Source organism: Apium graveolens, chromosome 6 (genome assembly GCF_009905375.1).
Source record: "Apium graveolens cultivar Ventura chromosome 6, ASM990537v1, whole genome shotgun sequence".
Classification (NCBI taxonomy): Eukaryota; Viridiplantae; Streptophyta; class Magnoliopsida; order Apiales; family Apiaceae; genus Apium; species Apium graveolens.
The window spans coordinates 73,752,143-73,774,537 of record NC_133652.1 but is presented as its reverse complement, the minus strand read 5'-3'; the positions used below and the strand labels follow the sequence as shown (position 1 = coordinate 73,774,537).

The following is a 22,395-nucleotide window of genomic DNA, read 5'->3' as shown; positions in this document are numbered from 1 at the left end:
AAATTGAAAAAAAATATTAAATAAGCGATATTTGACATATAAAAGATTCCATTTAGAGAAATATGGTTCAAAAAAAGGTTGACTCAAGTTGGTCAAAAAGAGGATAACTATCCTCTTTGCCACATGTTTGAATCTCACACGAGGAAAATTTATTATTACGTCTCCTGGGTCAGAGCCAAAACCTATCGCTTAAATACGGTTTACCTTGATTTATGTAATTTGCAGACTATTACGTAAATTCATGTGGTTTACCCAGTGTGCACCCGAAAGGTAGCGGCTGCCTGTTCTTTATAATAAAAAAAATGAAATTAGCTGATTTAGGAAATCAAACCTTGGTCTCGTGCTTGTAGCCAATTTCTTACATCAGGACAACTTCTTAGAGCATCTCCAACCGGCCCAATCTGTTAGCTAAAATCTGATGTGGCAAGCCCATTTAGCTATTGAGATAACAAACGACCCATTCCAACGCTAGTCTGTAGCTGCAGTTTATTTTAGATAACGCCCTTTGCTTCTCTATATTTGTCAAAGCTCTACACACCTGTAAGAGAATCCACCTCATCTCCCTCCTTTCTCATCTACTCTCCCGCCACTTCTTCCCTCCAATTGTACCATAAAATTTATTTTCCTCCAATTTTCTCCAGCATTATCTTTCTTTCTCTTATCTAGAAAGTAAAAACCTAGTTCACTCGTATCATTCTTAGGTATGACTTTGTAAACTCTATGGTGTTGTGATGTTGATTTATAATTTGTGATTTTATTTTTGCCAAGTCTGTGTTATTTTGATAGAACATATATATAATTAGGGTTTTGGTTTAGAAATTTGGGGGTTTGCACTTCATTCATTCAATTCTTGTTGTGTTGTAATAGAGATGGAGGCCTCGTTTCTTTCTTTGCTTAATGATGGATCAGTCTCACAAATTGAAGATTTGATATTTTCTCAACCAACTCAATCTCAATCACAACCCCAAACTCAGCCCCAAACCCAGCCCCAGCCCCAAAAAGAAGTTCTGAAACTGAAGAAAGGTAAAAGGTCAAAGAATTTTTTGATTGAAGAGGATATGCTGCTTATTTCCGCGTGGCTGAATGTTAGTATGGATCCCGTGCAAGGTAATAATCAGACACATACAAACTGTTTGGGCTAGGATTTGGAAATATTACGAAGAAAATAAAGAAAGGCTAGAGAGTGATCGGAGTGCTAATTCATTGTGTAATCGTTGGTGCACAATCAATGAAAAAGTGGCCAAGTTTATTGGATATTACAATCAGATTTGCGGAAGAAATCAAAGTGGATTGACTGAACAAGATAAGGTACATTGTTATTTACTTGATAACACTTTTATATGTTTTCGACTTTTTAGAGAGATCCGTTAAGGATTTTTTACCAGAGTTTGTATGATCAAGTGCCTACTAGTGAGATGGCTGCATTCTGGTAATACTTTGTTTTGTCTGGTGGTTTCGATTTTTAATATGAGTCGTAAGAGATTCACTGCCTACCAAGCTCAATAAGATCACTAATTATGTCCCTGGAAATCCTTCTTGTGATTTGGGATTTTAGCTACTTACATAATTAAATTCTTTCACTTGGGTAATTAAGTTTTACTTAAAAACAGGCGTCTACTAATAAACTTTGTGAGCTTGAACTTGGACATATAGTCACTTTGTTCCACTTTGTGATTTCTACAAGTTGTTAATGAGGTTTATCGATGTGATTTGCTTCAGACGATTTAGTAATTAACACTGACATTATTTATAATGAAGTAATCAACTGTATCAAATTTTAATGTGTGTATATCATTGTGCAGGTTGACCAGACAATAGAGATGTATGAGGGGGTTATGAAAGAGAAGTTCATGTTTATACGTCACTGGAATGCATTGCGATTTTCGCCAAAATATCAAGCTAGTCTAGCAAAAAAGAACAAGCCAACTAAGGACAAAGATGTATCCTCACAGTCTGTTGATAGTCAAATTCCTACAAGCCGAGATTCTGATGAAATGATGGAACGTCCAATGGGAAGCAAAGCTGCAAAGAAACTGAAAAGAGCTGCCAATGAAGCAAAAGATGAGGAGGGCTTGGAAATTCTTAAAACAATACAGAAAGATGCATTGGCCATTGCTTCTTCAAGAACGGAATCAATTCAAATTAGCTTGCAGTTACAGAAGGATATGATGCAATTACAAAAGGAGGAGTTGCAGCTACGCTTAGCTAAGGAGGAGCGGGAGAGGCAAAAAGAGGAGCGAGAGAGGCAAGTTTATGAAGCATCCATCATGGCAATTGGCACTAGTAAAATGCTACCGGATCAAGTTAAATATTATGATGCACTCAAAACTAGGATAATGAGAAATATATCATAATATGTTTTATTTCATGTACTTGACTTTATTGTGCCAATATTATGTATTAGACTTAATTTTGCTTATTTTATAAATCAATACTTCTTATTGTTACAAAGCAGATTACTACAAAGCAGATTACATAGAGAATACCATTACAATTATAAAAGTAAATTACATGACATAAATGAAAAAAATTACAACACAATACTGAAGATAAATCAAATAACAAACATTTAATTCATGTCACCGCCGTGAATCTGCCAAAGATGTTCCACAAGATCATTTTGCAACCGAATATGAGCTTGTTTGTCTCGAATCTGCTGGTGCACCTGTATGAATTCCCTAAGGGTATTTGGATGACGTGGTTCTCTTTCAACAGTTGGTTCAACATTTGTATCAAATTGTTCTTCTTCGGTATGCAATTCTCTTTCATCTTCAATGATCATGTTATGTAATATGATGCAGGCTGTCATAATATACTTCATTGTTTCCACATCCCAAAATCGTGAAGGTCCACGAATCATAGCAAACCGAGATTGTAATACTCCAAATGCTCGCTCAACATCTTTTCTAACAGATTCTTGTGCACATGCAAAATATTTTTTTTTGTTACCTTGGGGTTTTGGAATAGTTTTCACAAAAGTTGGCCAGGAAGGATATATACCATCAGCAAGATAATATCCCATATTATATTCATGCCCATTAATGAATGGTATACCTCACTTCAGGTCCACGACCTTCTGCCAATTCTTGAAATAAATGAGATCGATCCAAAACATTAATATCATTTAACGATCCCGGTAATCCAAAGAAAGAATGCCAAATCCACAAGTCCTTTGAAGCTATTGCTTCTAATATAATAGTAGGTTCATGAACATGACCAGTATACATACCTTGCCAACCAGTAGGACAATTCTTCCACTTCCAGTGCATACAGTCAATACTACCCAACATTCCAGGAAAGCCTCGTTGTTCATTTTCTGCTAACAATCTGGTCACATCTTCATCGTTTGGTCGTCTTAAATATTCAGCACCGAAGACTTCAACGATAGCTTTAACAAATCTTCTTAGGCTCTCTATTGTAGTACTTTCACCAATTCGAACATAATCATCAATAGCATCTGCTGCCGTTCCGTATGCAAGCATCCTAAGTGCAGCTGTCACTTTCTGGAGTGATGATAGTCCGCGCATTCCTACAGCATCATTTCGTTGAGTGAAATAATTGTCGTGCATTGTAACTGCTTCTTGAATTTTCAAAAATAACGATCTACGCATCCGAAATCTTCGACGAAATTGTGTATCTGTGTATGTAGGTGTATCGGCAAAATAATCACGATACAATCTAGCATGGCCTTCTTCTCTATTTCGATCAATTACACGATGATTCATCGTGGAACCACCGTGAAGTGATTCAGAATTTGCTCTTTGTCGTCGATGGTGGAGGTAAGCAGCACTCATTCTCATTCTTGCTTCATGCTCCTCTTCTTCTGCTTGCATGATATCAAAAATCATTTGTGTGGTGTTTTCCATTACAAATGAGTATTTTAGAAGTGTGAATGAATTTGAGTTTGTAGAAAATTTGTGTTTAGTTCAGTTCTGAAACTTGGTATTTATAACCAAAAAATTATGACCGTTGGAATATGACCGTTGGAATATGCCCGTTGGAATATAGCCGTTGCAATATAGCCGTTGAAATATGACCGTTACAATTTGAAAAAAACCAATAAAAACTGTTTTTGAAATATAGCTAACCATTATAGCTAACACCATTGGAGTCCAACACCTTACAGATTCAACAAATTTTACATAACCATTACTTTATATTATTTTAGCTAACCAGTTTAGCTACTCCCCTTGGAGATGCTCTTACATCAGGACCACTGGACCAAGACTACTTCAATGACATTTAATAGTAAAAATATTAATTAGTCTAAAATCTAAGGAAGGATCTAAGCAGGCTCAATATAGCTCACTATGTGTAAAATTATGAAAATAATTAAATTATTTATTTGTTGTACTTTTCAAAAAATCTAAGCTAATTAAATATATTTGGTTTAAAATATAACGTGTTAAAATATTGAGATATAATATGAATGATTTTATAAAGTTAAATGTATTATGTAAAAAAAAGGAGAATATGAATAAATTAAAATAGTATTTTTATACATGCATATATATATAATCAAATTATTAATTTTTGTAATTTTTAAAGGTCAAGTAAAATGTATTAGATGTAAAATTTAATTATATACGGGGGATATAATATGAATGATTATATGTATTAAAAATAGGGGAATGGATATTTTATACATGCACTGTATAGAATATGAATAATTCAATTACTTTTTTGTTGTAATTTTTAAAAATCAAGTTAAATGTATTTTGTACATGATATAAGTTAAATGTATCATTTATTAAAATGACAAACTTATACAATGCATGTTATTATACACTCAATACTAAAAATGATACTGTAACACTTTGCACAAGAAAATGTACACTAAAAAGCTATAAATGACACAGATTTAATGTTTAGCACGGAAAATGATGAGAGTCATACATGTAATTTCAGAAAATCTGATGACCTGAATTTAATGATATTCAAAAAAAAGGAGAGATAAAATATATATCTATATCAAAGAATAAGCTGCTTAATACTCCTCTGTTTTTTATATATGACGTTTGACTTTTTGGCACAAATATTTAGGAGGGTTGACCGTATAGATAGAATTATTATTTTTAAGATTTTTTTTTTTGATAAAAATATGAGATCAAAACTTTTATTTATAAATAGAATTTTTTAAAAAAAATTATTTTAACTATATAGTCAAAACTCAAATGTCATATATTAAAAAATAGAGGGAGTATTTATTTTAAAAATGAGCAATGTTTTACAACTATATCCGGTAGTAGGAGTTGTTGAGCCCCGAAGCCCAAAAACGTTAGTGTGGAGGGTGTGAAGTGTGAACCGTGATGTTCATCTATTGTTTTTCTAGCATGTTGCATACTGGGATTCCATGGTCCTATTCACGAAAATAACAAAATTACCTAAATAACAATATAAGTAGTAATTAAATAAAATAATAAATAATTTGAACTTTTCATTTTAAATAATTTGAATAATTTAGTGTAAATTTCATCCCTCACTTCCGATGTTGCTCGTAAATAAAAAAAATTATAAGATGCCCTTGACTCGTGGCCAAAGAGAAGTTATTTGCCTTTAAGATTTTCATATTTGAATGAAACCATAGAAGCTTCTAATCTAAAAATACGTTCTATAATAAATATACACACCACGAGGCTCTAGGATTCGATACGAATGGCTATTTTAAGATTTACCCACGTGCTAAAATTCAGCAATTTTTTACTCACTTTCATGCAATAATCAGAAGTGTATTGAAATAGGATTTTAATGCATTATATGTAATTCATAGATTTTAATGGATTATATTTTATTTTGATTCTATACGGATTTTAGAATGTCGCAGAGTTGTTGAAGAATTTTTGGAATTTAAACACAATCCTTTAAAATCTCGGCGAGATTTCAAAAACCATAAAATATATCGAACAATCCCACAAAATTCATCATTTTATAAAGTACAAAAAAATCCTTACCTTCAGATTTTAATGAATTTTAAATAATCTCAGTTGAATACCATAGATTTTGTAGCATAATTTAAAATCAAGAATTCTGATACATTTACACTCAATCCTAGTTCAATACACCCCCTTGCTCTACACGTTGAGAGCCCCCTCTTTCAATGTGTCTTCATCACCATATCCCATACTCTCCACATTATAGTATAGTTACCTAACAATATACATTCCTTTTATTTCCCATGTTCTATATGTAGAGAAGATCCACGTATGTTTTCTACTGTGTTTTAGAAGTAACTATAGGACTTAGTTCTGTATAAGAGCTGTTAGTTGGTTAATATCTTGTTAAAAAATTTTGTGAGTTTTTAGTAAGAAGTGTAACAATGGATGGAGCTAATATATACAAGGCTAAGTCATAGTATAAGGCATAGTGGAAGAATGGCAAGTATGAGAAATGGTAGTACTTCTATATGGAGAGATCAGGGTATGGATGTTTTTTCCAAATCAACAAGAGATGAGGATGATGAAGAGGCTTTGAAATGGGCTTCTCTTGAAAAGCTTCCTACTTTCGATAGGTTGAGAAAAGGCTTGCTTCTTGGATCACAAGGGAATGGTTTTCATGAAGTTGATATTGATAATCTTGGAATTCAGCAGAGGAAAAATTTACTTGAGAGGCTTGTCAAGGTGGCTGAAGAAGATAATGAGAAGTTCTTGTTGAAGCTCAGAGATCGAATCGATAGGTAATTGTTAAGTTATCAATTATTCTAAAACCTCTTAGGGCGTTTGAGAAAGCACAACTAGATTTTTATATTATATTAATACTCTTCATACGTTAGAGGAAACCCAACAGGATCTTAATATTATATTCTAACAGTAATTTTGTTTGTTTTTGGATGTGCTGAGTTTTGTTATATTACTGATTTATTGATAAATATTGAAATTTGGAGGTTTGTTTTAATTGCCATTGGTTCAATGTTATTAGAGTTGGAGTGGAGTTGCCCACTATTGAAGTTAGATTTGAGAATTTGAATATTGAAGCAGAAGCATTTGTTGGAAGCAGGGCTTTGCCTTCCTTTATCAACTTTAATCTTAGTATATTGGAGGTATGAACACTATATGTAGACACTTAACAGTACATTGAAGCTACCTAAGAATCCTCACATTTGTCTTTTCATTTTCTTGTTAAATGGTTGTTTATGTTATTCATTGGAAAATATTTCCTTTTACCATTGATCTCGATAGGGCCTATTAAGCATTTTCCATTTTCTTCCGTATAACAAGAAGAAATTAACTATCCTTGAAGATGTTAGCGGAGTACTCAAGCCTTGCAGGTAGGCTTTACCACTTTAGTGCAGACATGAGTTTTCAAATATATTTTTTCCCTTTTTGATTTTGTGCTTTTGGGGAATATTTCTCCATACTGATTTGTTTTGTGGTGTGTGTTATAGGATGACATTACTTTTAGGTCCTCCCAGTTCAGGGAAGACAACACTGATGCTTGCTTTGGCTGGGAAGCTAGATCCGACCCTTAAGGTACAATAATGCAACTGCTAAACTTTTTTTATAGACTTGTCAATCATAGCTGAAGGATATTGCCATTCCTGTTGAACTTGGAAACTCATTTATAATGACATGCAATATTAGACTTCTGGAAACGTGACTTATAATGGTCACGGCATGCAAGAGTTTGTTCCTCAAAGAACAGCTGCCTATATCAGCCAATATGATCTCCATATAGGAGAAATGACCGTGAGAGAAACTTTGGCTTTCTCTGCAAGATGCCAGGGGGTTGGATCACGTTATGGTTAGTAGTGAGCGCTTCTGATGTCTTCATTCCTCTTTAGCTTGAATTAGTAAGATTAATTTGCTTCAGTCACAAGGTGCTTTGATGTATAATACTTGTCTGTTCTTCCCAGAAATGTTGGCAGAGCTAGCAAGAAGGGAGAAAGACGCAAATATTAAACCTGATCCTGATGTTGACATCTACATGAAGGTATAAAAGTTGTGAGGATTACATTCTAAAAAACAATAAAATGTGTTATTCATTATTCTGTTGTGTAAAAAGGGAATAAATTAGTGGGATAAAGTAGTTTATGTGACATTTTCTTAATTTTAGAGTTACAACTTTGTTTACACTCAGGCAGCTGCAACAGCAGGTCAAGAGGCTAATGTGGTCACAGATTATGTCTTAAAGGTATTACAGTTTTTGATATGAGTCATTACAATCACAATGGTGAAAGTTAGTCAATGGATGAACTTAGGCCTCCCATAATTGCAGGTTTTGGGACTTGATGTGTGCGCAGACACAATGGTAGGAGACCAGATGATTAGGGGTATATCTGGAGGACAAAAGAAACGAGTTACAACAGGTTGAACTAACATTGCAAATGATTTACAGGGCTTAGTCAAGTTGCTGTTTAGGCTAAAGTATACAAGAAAATAAATTATATTGTTAATTGTAGGTGAAATGTTGGTCGGACCTGCGAGGGCACTTTTTATGGATGAGATATCCACTGGTTTGGACAGTTCGACAACTTTTCAAATTGTTAAAGCACTTCAGCATAGTGTGCATATTCTGAAAGGAACTGCTCTTATATCTCTTCTGCAGCCAGCTCCGGAAACTTTTGAGCTATTTGATGACATCATTCTCTTATCTGATGGCTACATAGTGTATCAGGGTTCGCGTGAACACGTGCTTGACTTTTTTGAATCTTTGGGTTTTAAATGTCCACAAAGAAAAGGCGTTGCTGATTTCCTGCAAGAGGTAAGTGATCCACATTCATTATGTTTAACAGTTTGCTCAAGTCGCAGCATAGTAAAAGAATGATATGTTTCTTTCTCGAGTCTTAAGTTATCTATGGGTGCAGGTGACATCAAAAAAAGATCAGAGACAGTACTGGCTACACAGAGATCAGCCTTACAGATTTATTACATCCAAAGAATTTGACGAGGCTTTCCAGTCGTTCCATGTTGGACATCAAGTTGGAAATGATCTCGCAAACTCATTTGACAAAAGCAAAAGCCATCCAGCTGCTCTAACCACCGAGAAGTATGGTGTTAACAAGACTGAACTATTGAAAGCTGTGACTGCTAGAGAAATTTTGCTTATGAAGAGAAACTCATTTGTTTACATATTTAAATTGTTTCAAGTGAGTTTCTTAAATCTGAGCTATTTTACCTTTATCTTGTTTTATGTTTGTGTGTGCAGTGAAATATTTTGGTCTCAACTATTCTTGTACCGTGAGTAATGACATATACCTGTAATCTTTTGTAGCTTACTATGATGGCATTGATAACGATGACACTGTTCTTAAGAACTGAGTTGAGCCAAAGTACATCCGATGAAGGAGGGTTGTACATGGGTGCTTTATTTTTTGGTGTTGTCATGCTCATGTTTAATGGATTGGCAGAGCTTGCCATGACAATAGCGAAGCTTCCCGTCTTTTACAAGCAGAGGGACCTTCTTTTTTTTCCTGCATGGTCATACGCTCTTCCATCATGGATCATCAAAATACCAATCACATTTTTGGAAGTTGGCGTGTGGGTATTCCTTACTTATTATGTAATTGGATTTGATCCAAATGTTGCAAGGTAAACAAATGAATCAACACAGTTGTGAGTTCATTTTACCAACTTGCATTCAGAGAAATGTAGTTAATATTTTCTTCTGCTTAAGATACTTAAATACGATACTCATCGCAGATTTGCTAAACAATACCTGATACTCTTACTAATCAACCAAATGGCTTCTGCACTATTCCGGATGATTGGGGCATTGGGAAGGACTATGATCCTTGCAAACACATTTGGTGGATTTGCATTGCTTATACTATTTGCACTAGGTGGCTTCGTCCTAGCTCGAGGTATAATGACATGTCTATTAACTGATGATTTTCATTTTTGCTTATCTTTTGACATGTATTTACACCATCGCCTATATTGTATTATGTTGTAGGGGATGTGGCGGACTATTGGATATGGGGTTACTATAGCTCCCCAATGATGTATGGGATGAATGCCATTGCAGTGAATGAATTTCTTGGTCACCAATGGAGCAAAGTAAGCGTATTGTTCTTAACCATTTGTTTCCGACTGCACTCTATCTACTAATCTTAGAAACTAAACTAATTTCAAATCTCCTTTGATGAAAAGTTAAATTCACATGGGAATGAAACCATAGGGGTTGAAGTTCTGAAGTCTCGAGGTTTCTTCCCGTATTCATACTGGTACTGGATAGGTGCAGGGGCCCTTGTTGGATTCATTGTATTACTCAACTTTGGGTACACATTGGCACTTGTGTTTCTTAACCGTGAGTGTTCTAATTTTCTGATTTTAGGCTGTGCTTCTTTTTCTATGTAGCTAAAAATTTACTTATATGTATGTCATTGTTCCCTTCAGCTCTGGGAAAGCCTCAAGCCGTTGTACCAGAGGAAAGTAATGCAGCTGAACAATATGTTGAGTTGGCTGGGAATAATCAAAATAAGAAGAAAGGAATGGTTCTTCCATTTGAACCACATTCTATCACATTTGATGATATTAAATATTCTGTTGACATGCCACAGGTACATAAAAGGATTGGAACGTATGTTGCATTCAGAAGTTTGTAAATGTCCAAGAACATGAACCTAAGCTGCCAATGTGAAACTCTTGCAGGAAATGAAAGAGCAAGGTGTTGCTGAAGATAGACTATTGCTTCTAAAGGGTGTAAGTGGAGCTTTCAGGCCAGGTGTTCTAACTGCTCTAATGGGGGTCAGCGGTGCTGGAAAAACAACGTTGATGGATGTTCTGGCTGGTCGTAAAACTGGTGGATATATTGAGGGAGACATTACTGTTTCGGGGTATCCAAAGAAACAGGAGACATTTGCTCGAATAGCTGGGTACTGTGAGCAGAATGACATTCACTCCCCTCATGTTACTGTCAGCGAGTCCTTGCTCTACTCAGCTTGGCTGCGCTTGCCTTCAGAAGTTGATACAGACAAAAGAAAGGTCAGTATGAAATATATGCTGTGAGTTACAAAAAACAAAAAGGAATTATATGTAGTGCCGCAGTTTACTATTGTTAATTGGGTCTGCTAATTATTATTGCACATATGTTCCTAAACTGTAACTTTTATGGATCCAGGAACAATAGTTTGGATGAAGCAAAGAACTCGTGCTAATACGTTTCGATCTTTTTCAGATGTTTGTGAATGAGGTCCTGGAACTTGTTGAACTAGACACCTTAAAGGAAGCGTTGGTAGGGTTGCCAGGTATAAATGGTCTTTCGACTGAGCAGCGCAAGAGGCTAACCATTGCAGTTGAATTGGTATCAAACCCCTCGATAATATTCATGGATGAGCCAACTTCAGGGCTGGATGCAAGAGCTGCTGCAATTGTGATGAGAACAGTTAGGAATACCGTAGACACGGGAAGGACAGTTGTTTGCACTATCCATCAACCAAGCATTGACATATTTGAAGCTTTTGATGAGGTAATGGCTCCTTTTATAAATAGACCTATAAGACTTGAATAAAAAAGTCGCATATACATGTAAGAGACATGCCAGGGATGGGATCACGGGAACCTGAGTGTCAGCTCTCATAAAATGAATTAGCATTGGTTTTTTTCAACTCAGTGTAGAGTGAGACTAAAAACTGTCGCCACATGTGTTACAGCTTTTCCTGATGAAGCGAGGAGGACTGGAGTTATATGCAGGGCCAGTGGGTCGTCAATCTTGTGAATTGATCAAATACTTTGAGGTGAGATGCATTGAGGATGAGATGCAACTTTGACATTCCCAATGTCTCCAAGTTATATGCATATTGATTTCCTAAATATGGCCAATATACTGGAGACGGGGAAGTACTGTTTGAGTAGTTGTACTGAATGAACTTATTTATTTATAAGGCGATCGAAGGGATAAACAAAATTAAGGATGGATATAATCCAGCAACCTGGATGCTAGAAGTCACTGCATCTTCTCAAGAAATGATTCTGGGGGTTGATTTCACTGCAATTTACCATAATTCAGATCTGTACAAGTACGTTCACTTGCAAAACTACTTTTTGCATATCACTAGCAAACCGATAAATATTTAATTGGTCGCAAGACTATATTTTTTCTTTTCTTTTTTACTAAATAATGGTAACTCTACTTGTGTGTGTGTTGCAGAAGAAACAAAGCTCTTATTAGGGAATTAAGTACACCTCGTCCTGGTTCTTCAGATATCAGCTTCCCGAGTCAGTACTCACAATCTTTCATTGTCCAATGTGTGGCTTGTCTATGGAAACAACGATGCTCGTATTGGCGAAACACATCTTATACTGCTGTGAGATTCCTCTTCACGGCAGCTATAGCAGTTATGTTTGGGTCCATGTTCTGGGACCTTGGTTCCAAAATGTAAGTTAAAAGTACAGGTTTATCAACTGTTTAGAGGATTAAACCTTGTAGTCTACGTCTCATGTTTAATTAACTCTTACACGCAGTGAAACTCGACAAGATCTCTTTAATGCAATGGGTTCAATGTATGCTGCTTGCCTCTTCCTCGGGGTCCAAAATGCTGCTTCAGTGCAACCAGTTGTGGCTGTAGAACGTACAGTGTTTTATAGAGAAAGAGCTGCGGGAATGTATTCAGCTTTGCCATATGCCTTTTCGCAGGTGATTAGTTTACTCAAGATGAGATATGCTGTTACAATGTCCTGTCTGCTTGTTTGTACTATTAAACATAACATAAAAATTTGATTTATATTCCGCTCTGCAGGTTTTAGTGGAAATTCCGTATGTGTTTTTTCAAGCAGGAGTATATGGTCTTATTGTTTATGCCATGATTGGATTTGAATGGACAGTGGTGAAGTTCTCTTGGTATCTGTTCTTTATGTTCTTCACCTTTCTCTACTTCACTCTCTATGGTATGATGACTGTGGCCGTGACTCCCAATGCCGATATCGCTGCTATCATCGCTGCTGCATTTTACGGGATATGGAATCTGTTTTCAGGATTCATCATTCCTCGACCTGTAAGTAGTAGTAGTAGTAGTAGTAGTTCTGTCCTTCAAAATCTTAAGATTAATTAAACAGCTAATTTCTTGATAAACGAAATAAATAGTAATGTTTGTTAATCTTAATTATAATGACAACAGAGCACACCAAAATGGTGGAGATGGTACGCTTGGGTATGTCCGGTTGCTTACACCCTCTATGGTCTGGTTGCATCACAATTTGGAGACATCGACGACAAGACCGTGAAAGACACGAACCAAACTGTCCAGAAATTCATCCAAGGGTATTTCGGGTTTGATCATGAGAATGTATGGGTTGTTGGACTCGCTGTTGTTGGATTCACATTGCTCTTTGCATTCACATTTGCCTTGTCTATAAAAGTATTCAACTTCCAGAGGCGGTAGGAAGGCTTCGGTACATCTATGCCTTGCAAGATTAGCTCATCTTGATGTGAATGTACATGGTACAAAAGTCCTGTAATGCTTAGAGCAACAACAATGCAGTCATTGGTTGGGACACACAAAATGGGATTACATCAAACACCGGAAATGTATGTAATTACTTTGTAGAGTATGACTGAAAAGTGGGCAGTCCGCCGTCCCAAGACCGTCCCACTTCGCTTTATTTTTATTATTTTAATGCAAATAAGGGAGGAACATGCATATTGCCTCGCTCTTCTGCTTTTCATGTTTTCCAAATTTAGTTTTTAAACTTATTATAACGTTAATGTAACCTACATATTTATAAAGTTAACTTTAAAATGGTAATATTTTTTTAAAACTCAAGTGGATAAAAGAAAGCTATTTTCAAAATATCAAGAAAACCGGCGAAAAAACGTCGGACTGAGTGTTTTATGTGTTACCGTCCCGTTTCGCAATTGTACGTGATCCCGCACATTTTTGGGACAAAACAAATCTTAAATGAATTATGAGAGCATGTATCATAATACATAATATGATTGTTGAAGACGAGAGGGACACATACCCACTCAATTAATAAATTACAATTTTATAAAAAGTATTGTGAAAGAAAGAATAAGATAAAATTAAAAGGTACCCAAATGTAAATAGAATTGGGTTTGTGTATTGGAGGGAGTGACCCCTTATTTTTAAAAGGCCACTTGGTGCTTAGTTGGAAAAATGTAACCCCACGTGTAAGTGGATTGGGCCCGACATTATGGATGCTCTTAGGCTTACCGGTCCTGACCAGAAATAACAGAGACTCGGTTTAACTTTTCAGGCAAAAAATGTATTTTACAATTAAACATTGATTCCTATTAACCTATGGATTTTCATTTTTAATTTCTCCAATGTTCAAACTTCAATATATTGTATCTTGTATATATTTTTTAACATCGGATACCAGTTATAGCTAATATTAGGGCTGTCAAAAAAATCAAAAATTTTAAATATTCGTCCGAAAAATTCACATTCGTATTCGAAAAAAGCATTTATAATTCGTATCCGAAATAATGTGGATATTATTTGTATTCGAATCTGACAATTTCGGATGCGAATACAAATATATGTATATTCGTATCCGAAAATTTCTGAATCTGAAATTATATATATATATATATATATAATTTTAATATTATATTTGTATATATAATTTAAAATTTATTCTACTGAATTTATAGTGTGCATGTGTGTGTGTATATATATATTCAATAAATGATATATTTATACAAATTAAATATAAATATAAAAATATTATAGACATAGATAAAACCTCATTTGTGTTAAATATTTTAAATATAACAAAATTACATTGAAAATATAATAAAAATTAATTTATGAAAAAATATAATTAAATTAAATCAATTTAACTCGTAACTCAATTTTTAAAAATTAATTTTAGTTTTTATTAACTTTTTTGCAATTATTTTGAACTTTTAATATATAAATAAAAAATCAAATTAAAAATCGGATCCGGATCAGGATATTATCTGTATCCGGATAGTATCCGTTGGATCCGGATTCGAATACTAACCTTTAAAAATTCTCGGATTCGGATAAGGATACGAATTTTTAGATTCAAATCCGGATATAGACAAATCTGTATCTGAATTATTAGTTTGATAGCCTTAGCTAATACTAAATGGCAACCCTACTAACACACTTGCTAGACATGAACCCATATAAATTATTCTAATAATTTATATATATATATATATAAATATAAATCTACACTCTTTATTAGTACAAAAAATATCAAAATATTAAAAATATCAAAATTTGATACTCATTGTATAATATAATTGATTAATTTCACTAATTAAACTAAGTAATTCAAAGTACAACAAAATCCCGGAATTTTGTATCTTCTTTATAGATAAAACCGAAACCGTAACCCAACAACCGATTTCAGTTTCGGTTTTCAAACGCCCGGTTCGGTTTCGATTTTTTCAAAACCGGAAAAAATATTTTAAACAAAAAAAGTATTACAAATTTATAAAAAAAGTGCAATTAATTAAAAACCTAGCTAGTTTCCAGAGAGTTGTACCTTAATGTTGTTGATGATGGTTAATGTTATTTCTAGGAAAGAATTAAACTGAAAAAAGTTACACGTGCTTGCAACCGTGCAAGCTTTCCGGACCGTTAGAATTGTTACACTTGACCTCAAATCTGTTATTAAGCTTTTTATTTGTTGTATATTTAGTTGTATGTACAATATTATTAATGATGCTTTCACTGTATTATTATTTTTCACAACCAAAAGTCTATAGAGCAGTTTAAAACATTCAACTGAAAACTAAGTATAACATAAAAAAAAAAGAACGTAGTGGCATTTTGGCGAAGTATGTGTTACAAAGTGACTGTAAATTTTGGATTGAAACGGAATCTGACTGATGTTACCTCATTTATGCAAATGAATGTAATTGGACCCAATTACACAGGCACTGAACGAGGCCAAATGAATGTTATATATATATGTATATATATAACAAAAGCTGAATCATTCAAATTGGTTTAGTTTTCTATTTTTCGGTTTCAGATCGATTTTTACCGGTTATCACCAGTTTTGGTTCAGTTTCAATTTTGTTTCAATTTTTTGCTCAGCCCTAATAGCTAGTACGTCTAAGATTATGCTCTATGTAGGATAAAACCGGTTGACTTTGTATATATACCTTTGTTCATTGTGTGATGATACAATATCTGCCTCCATGTCACCACTCAAACAACTTGATGAATTAAATTTTCGGGAGTCGTGTGACGCCCTCAATCTCGGGGTTAGAAAATGAGGACCCTCACACCTTTGAATTAACAATAAATAAACATAAACCTCGATTAACTAATAGCAGGATCAAACAGGATTAAGTTTGAGACAAGATTACAACTACCAACCAGATAATATATATTACAACCCAAAATAATATTTAATTTACACAATCGATTCCAACTTGGAACCGACAGATAACCCATTGTATCTTTACAAACTTTCCGACTAAGCGCTTGCTCACACAAAAACTGTACTACCTGCTCTGGCATCTGGAAGCCTACAACACGGTAGGGGTCACCAGGCTCGCTCTTACGAGCAGTGCGCCTAAGTTTGGACATCCTCTTGCTTAACTGCCATGGTTAGAACAAAGCATAATATATGAGTATAAAACTCAGCAAGTAACTAAATGACAGTTCTATGATGCAAAATCAATATCTAATCACAATCAATTTTAAGGCATTCTACTGAAAATCTCTAGGTGGAATATTTCTGTCTTTGGGCTAGGGAACGTTTATGAAGAGATAGTTGGGCTTTCAAAAATCAAGGTTCAAGATAAGGCGAAAGCCGACATTCATCACAAATAATTAACAGGATCTCAAGGATCTTTCAAATGGAAAGCGAGAATATTTTCAAATCTGGGAATCAATTATATGATTGATAATAATATTAGAATACGAATCAGGGTTCTCAAAGCTGGATGCTAAACAATAACACAATTAACTCATTTCGAATCATTATAAACCATTTCATTTTCAAAGAATCAATTTGCTAAAGCAATGTATTCAGTATCCTTTATAAAGTGATAGGGAACCTTTGATTGGACTACTTCAACTTTCAATTAATGATATTAATACGGGTGATCAGCCCGTACCGACCTCCATCTGGTCGTTAAGGTACCTATGGCATAATTTCAGCCTTAAATTGGACTAGCCCCGCTAGTCTCTTATATGACTGGACTAGTCCCACTAGTCTCTTACATCTCAATCCAATCCATCAGAAATTCATTTGGAAAACCTTGTGTTGGAAAAGAAAGGTTTTACTAAGTTCATTTTAATATTACCAAGAATATGAAATCATTCAGACTTTTTCAAGTCGAAACTCATTCTTTAGTTCAATTTCAAGAATTCAAAGAAAGTGATTGACTTAAAGGTAAGCAAAGTTCAATGCTAAGGATCTTGATCAAATGATCACAAGGTATACAAGTTAGGGAATCAAAACAGTTCCAAGGATCATTATGGATTAAGGTAAACAAAGGAATGAAGGATCATTACGCAAGGGGGTTTATAAAGGTTCTTATAGGGTTTACAAGAATTCAAGGTATCAACAGGTGATCAGCATATGAATAAAAAGGTTACTATAAAGGTTTGAACAATAATCATATCAAGTCATTACAAGAACAATAACAGGTTTTCTCAAGAATCAATAACAGATTCACAAGGAACAATAACAAGGTTTCTCAAGAATCAATAACAGGTTCACAAGTGTTATAAAATATCAATACTTTATCATGGCATCAACAATATCCTTTCAATACACAACTTATACAAGTACGCAGAGTTACTTGCCTAAATTCGCTTTCCCGTTTCACAAGGGTTGAACTATTACCACCTAGTACACATTTCTCTTTCTTAGCCTGAATGCCCTCACGCTCTGAATCTACAATCCAAAAATCAAAACCCTAATTAAATTCCCATTCGACGTTCCCGGAACGCTTAACAATTTCTCTTTATCGCAACACCCTTAGAGTATATATATATACTCAATCATATACACAAGGCACGCTTATACCATAACTCGTATACTTTAACCAAATAGCCATCGAATCACATATTGCAACGCAATTACAACACATAGAATATAATCCTTGTATCCAAACTCTATACTCGAGTTAAAATAAAAATTATATAATCTCATATCAAGAAGTCTCAATCCTTCCTTTTATTTCACATTAATCGAACCAAAACCACCAAATAAACCAATTAATCCCTAGTAATCTTACATGCATTTACTTTGTGAAGTCCTATGATCAAATCAACCTCTTTTACACCATTAACCATTCGGCCCTTACAACCAAATACAATCAAGTGTACTCAATTACAATTATATATAATCAAACACAAATAAACCTCTTTTAGTAACATGCAAGTACAAGAATCACTTACACAATCAAGTCTCAATCTTTTTAATCCAAAACTAAATCAAAATCATAATCAAAAATCAAAAATCAAAACCCTCTTTTAATTACAAAAATTCGAACCTAAAATCAACACAAACTCTATTCAAAATCGACATGCAACCAAGTACTCATTTCAATTATCTCTAATAGCTAAATCAATTAGCATATAAACTCACAAAATCAACTTAATCCCTTTTTCAAGTATAAGACCCATTCGGGTTTTTCAAAAAAAACACACATGCATAGATCAATTTTGACATGCAAGGCTTTAAATCACAATTTCAACTCATTTTAACCCTTAACTTAACCATTCAACTCATTTTCTTTACAAATCAAAGTAAACTTATTTGATTATACTCAAACCTTACATGCATGTCATGAAACTTTCTTAGAAACAAAGATTTATATTCAATATCAAGTTTAACACTAAAACAAATAAGCAACTCATCATTCAAAATCAAAAACCCCTTTTTAAAATCAAAATTCGAATTATCATCAAATAAAACCGAAGAAAATACAACACAACATCCACTATACTTCTTCTATGATCATACACTAAGAAATTGAGATTTTCTTAGATAAAATCAAAAGAAGTTGATTTCAAAACTATCTTAAACACTTACATGCAAAAGGTAAACGGAAAGAGAATGAGAAATAAGGAAGATTGATGGTAAAAACTTTGATTTCCAACTGGAATTAAGTTTTACATGTAAGAGAGAGAAGAAGGGAGTGTATGAGAGAGAGAGAGAGAGTCGAGAGGGAGAGAGAGTTCGGGAGTGAGAGAAGAGAGAAAAGAGAGAAGTGGGGTGGAAGAGAAAGAAATGGGGAGGGTGTGCTCTCTTATATATCCACCAAGGAGGACAATTTTGTAATTTACAATTTAAACTTTCAATTTCCTTTTATGCTTAAATCAAAATCAAATTTGATTAATAGATAATTTATTCAGAAAAGATTAAAATACCACGAATAACATTTTTAGAATATAGATCTTGAAATTATCTTTTCAGCTATATTTTTAAAATAATTTTCGAGCGTACGGTTTATTTGTTATGAATTTACAAGAGTGCGCTCAAAATAGAATTATTACTCAATAAAATTATTTTAACATACACTGATCACGAAATAAATCCATCTATCATTTTTATAAAGTCTCTAGGACTATTTTGAAGATAACCAAACCAACTTCACACCTTGAACATACTCGGATAATTTTATAAAACATTTAAAGGTTCAATAAATCATATTTTAAATTAAATAAATCCCTTAAAATCATTTAAAAATCAACAGGGCACATAATCAAGCATATTTTCAAGCAATAGCACATATTCACATATCACGACTCATACTCGATCACAAATTTCCCTCTTTATTATTATTATTCCCTTTTTCGCGTAACAGGTCGCGTTCTGCTTGACGGCCCGACGCTAAGCGTTTCAATTACGCTACACAATCAATCCTTTATACCAAGTGACACGTCACTAGAATATAACACTTACTTAAACATTTCCATTTCACATAACAACACATAGTTCACATTTAAATACTTTTAATCTCTTTTAAAACGGGTCCCGTTCTACTTGACGGCCCGACAACACAACTTATCCCCTAAGTTGACTCATCAAACTGGAATGTGTCATTTTACATTCTCAGTTATTAATATACAATAAAGATATTTAACCATCAAAATCATTTAACCATTTATTAAATAACATAATTTATAATTACACCACAGAATTATACTTTATTCACTTAATCATGTCGCAAAATTCCCAGTCGTTACAAGTCGGCTCTGATATCATACGTGATAATTGAATTTAAATTTTTGAATCAAATTCTGCATCCAATTTCGTAGTAAGTCAAAATATATTGACTCGAATATAGTCAACTTTGGGTAATATACAAACCCATTAAATAGACCAAAAAAATATGACTTGTTAGTAATACGTCACATAATTAACTTAACTTAAATGTTTAATCTGTTATAATATGAACGTGATTTGTGATTGTCAAAGTGAAATTCTATAACTTCTGGATGGCACAGATTCTTACACACGGAATAGTAGTCATGAAAGTCTAAGTTTAGATTGTAAACAACTACAAATATTTAATTTTGTACTCCTCACTACACGGCTCCTATCACTATAAAATGAAACTGAGAGTTGAGGTGAAGTAACACAGAATATAATCTACTTATAATATTTTCTCCTGGCGTGTCCTTGGTTATTACGTTTTATATATTTACATATAACCTTATTATAGTTATAAAAGATTTATAAGATGTTATCAGCATGAGTCTCTGCCAGAGCTTATACAAGAATACGATCCACTTTATTCAACGAAAAAGGAGTCTCTACCTGAGCTTACAATCGAAAAAAAGGAAGGTACAACCGGTTTTGTTAAAGAAAGGAGTTTGAGTCTTTGTACAATGTCAAATTCGAAAAAGAAGGTATAGTCCGTGTACGGTCTGTTTTACTCGACAAAAAAGTATAAATATGGCAGACATTGCATTGCTGACTGCGCAACAACTCACATAATTTTACAAAATCAGAAATATTTCTCACAGTTGACTAAAACCAACTCACACGTTTGGACGATTTCGGGAACATCAAATTTCATAGAGAATTTTGGAAAATCTAGTATTATACTACCAAATGAGACACGTATTCACATACATAGTGCTCTATGTTCTAGCAAATTTACTATGAATTTTTTGAATTTTAAAGATATTCGTCTTAATGGTCTACACGTAGAAACCACTAGTGAAAATGAAAAAGAATATCTCATCACCTCAACTATCTCAGGCCATAAAAATATCTTAGAAAAATTATAATCAATCTCCTCTAGATTATATGCTACCGAAATTAAAGTCATCGAATCTCACAGTGTCATCACTCCCAAAGTCATAAACCCAAAATCAATCACCCTTTGGCATGAACGATTTGGTCATCCAGGAGTATCCATGATGCATCGTATTATAGAAAATTCTATTGAACATCTCCTTAAGAATCAGAAGGTCATACCACGTGATGAACTTCCTTGTTCAGCATGTTATTTGGGAAAAGTAATTATTCGACCATCTCCAGATAAACTTTAAAATGAGTCTCCAAATTTCTTAGAAAGAATTCAAGGTGATATATGTGGTCCTATTCATCCATCATCTGGACCATTTAGATATTGTATGGTTCTAATCGATACTTCAACTAGATGGTCTCATGTATGTCTACTCTCGACCAGAAATACAACCTTTACCAAGCTTCTTGCACAAATGATCAAATTACGAGCCCAATTTCCTGATAATCCTATCAAATCAATTCGACTAGATAATTTTTAGGGATTCAAGCAATAAAACGCAATGGAAAACAAAAAAAATTGAATCCCTACCACAGGATCTATGTATAATCATTGGATAATTATGGAGAATAGATGTTTACCTTAATAAAGATTTCCTTCTGATTGTAATGGAATTGCTGATCTTGATGAACCACAGTAGCCCTCTTTGCGAAGATCTGCTCTCCAAGGTATCCACACGAACGTCCGATCGTCCAACGATCACCGGAGTCGGTACTAGCCGATTTGGTTGCCTCTTCCTCTCTCTCTCTCTTGCTCTCTAGCCTTTCTAAGATGTAGAGCTGTTAGGGTTTTTTCTCAAAAATATAATGTGACAAGTCACCCTAAAAATATACATCTTAATGTATATATATGTGGGAGAGGATTAAGGTCTAACCTTAAACCTAATGGGCTTCTGAAAAATGACCCATTCTAATTTCCGGTTTATATTATTATTAAATTTGAATTCTAATATATATGCTATTAATCAAGTCTCACATAATTAATTTAATAATTAAACTCTAATTAATAATTATAAAATATTTAAAATCCTAATTTAAATAACACTCTGTTTTAAATGTTCTTTGTGTGTAACCCTTTAGGTTATTATTACGTTGGCAATAATTTTATTTTCTAATAATAAAATTATAAACAATGAGTGGCATCTAGTAATACATCATTACTCCCAAGTAATAATAATAATTGGTGATTCAATAAAACCTTTCGTGAATATGTACAATGTAATATAAACCCTTTAGC

General features: G+C 33.8%; 2 protein-coding genes and 1 pseudogene across 2 annotated transcripts; 2 read left to right on the top strand and 1 right to left on the bottom strand.

Moving 5' to 3' along the window:
- Positions 1 to 869: 869 nt before the first annotated feature.
- Positions 870 to 2,354, top strand: LOC141665241 (glutathione S-transferase T2-like). The gene is made up of 3 exons (XM_074471217.1): positions 870 to 1,107; positions 1,163 to 1,308; positions 1,803 to 2,354. The coding sequence occupies exons 1-3, from the start codon at positions 870 to 872 to the stop codon at positions 2,352 to 2,354; spliced, it is 936 nt and encodes a 311-aa protein (XP_074327318.1).
- A 215-nt stretch (positions 2,355 to 2,569) lies between these two features.
- LOC141665240 (uncharacterized) lies at positions 2,570 to 3,866 on the bottom strand. The gene is made up of 2 exons (XM_074471215.1): positions 3,281 to 3,866; positions 2,570 to 3,054 (listed from the first exon to the last, which is right to left on the bottom strand). Exons 1-2 carry the CDS (start codon positions 3,864 to 3,866, stop codon positions 2,570 to 2,572), a joined length of 1,071 nt encoding a protein of 356 aa, XP_074327316.1.
- A 2,450-nt stretch (positions 3,867 to 6,316) lies between these two features.
- LOC141667956 (pleiotropic drug resistance protein 1-like) lies at positions 6,317 to 13,573 on the top strand (annotated as a pseudogene).
- The last annotated feature ends 8,822 nt before the right edge of the window (positions 13,574 to 22,395 follow it).

Excerpts from the sequence above, each read along its gene's own strand:
- LOC141665240 (XM_074471215.1), bottom strand. The coding sequence starts at position 3,866 with ATGGAAAACACCACACAAATGATTTTTGATATCATGCAAGCAGAAGAA. Across the intron at positions 3,055-3,280 it reads CTTTCCTGGAATGTTGGGTA|GTATACCATTCATTAATGGG; the intron begins GTATTGACTGTA and ends ACCTGAAGTGAG.
- LOC141665241 (XM_074471217.1), top strand. The coding sequence starts at position 870 with ATGGAGGCCTCGTTTCTTTCTTTGCTTAATGATGGATCAGTCTCACAA. Across the intron at positions 1,108-1,162 it reads TAGTATGGATCCCGTGCAAG|AAAATAAAGAAAGGCTAGAG; the intron begins GTAATAATCAGA and ends AATATTACGAAG. Across the intron at positions 1,309-1,802 it reads GATTGACTGAACAAGATAAG|GTTGACCAGACAATAGAGAT; the intron begins GTACATTGTTAT and ends ATCATTGTGCAG.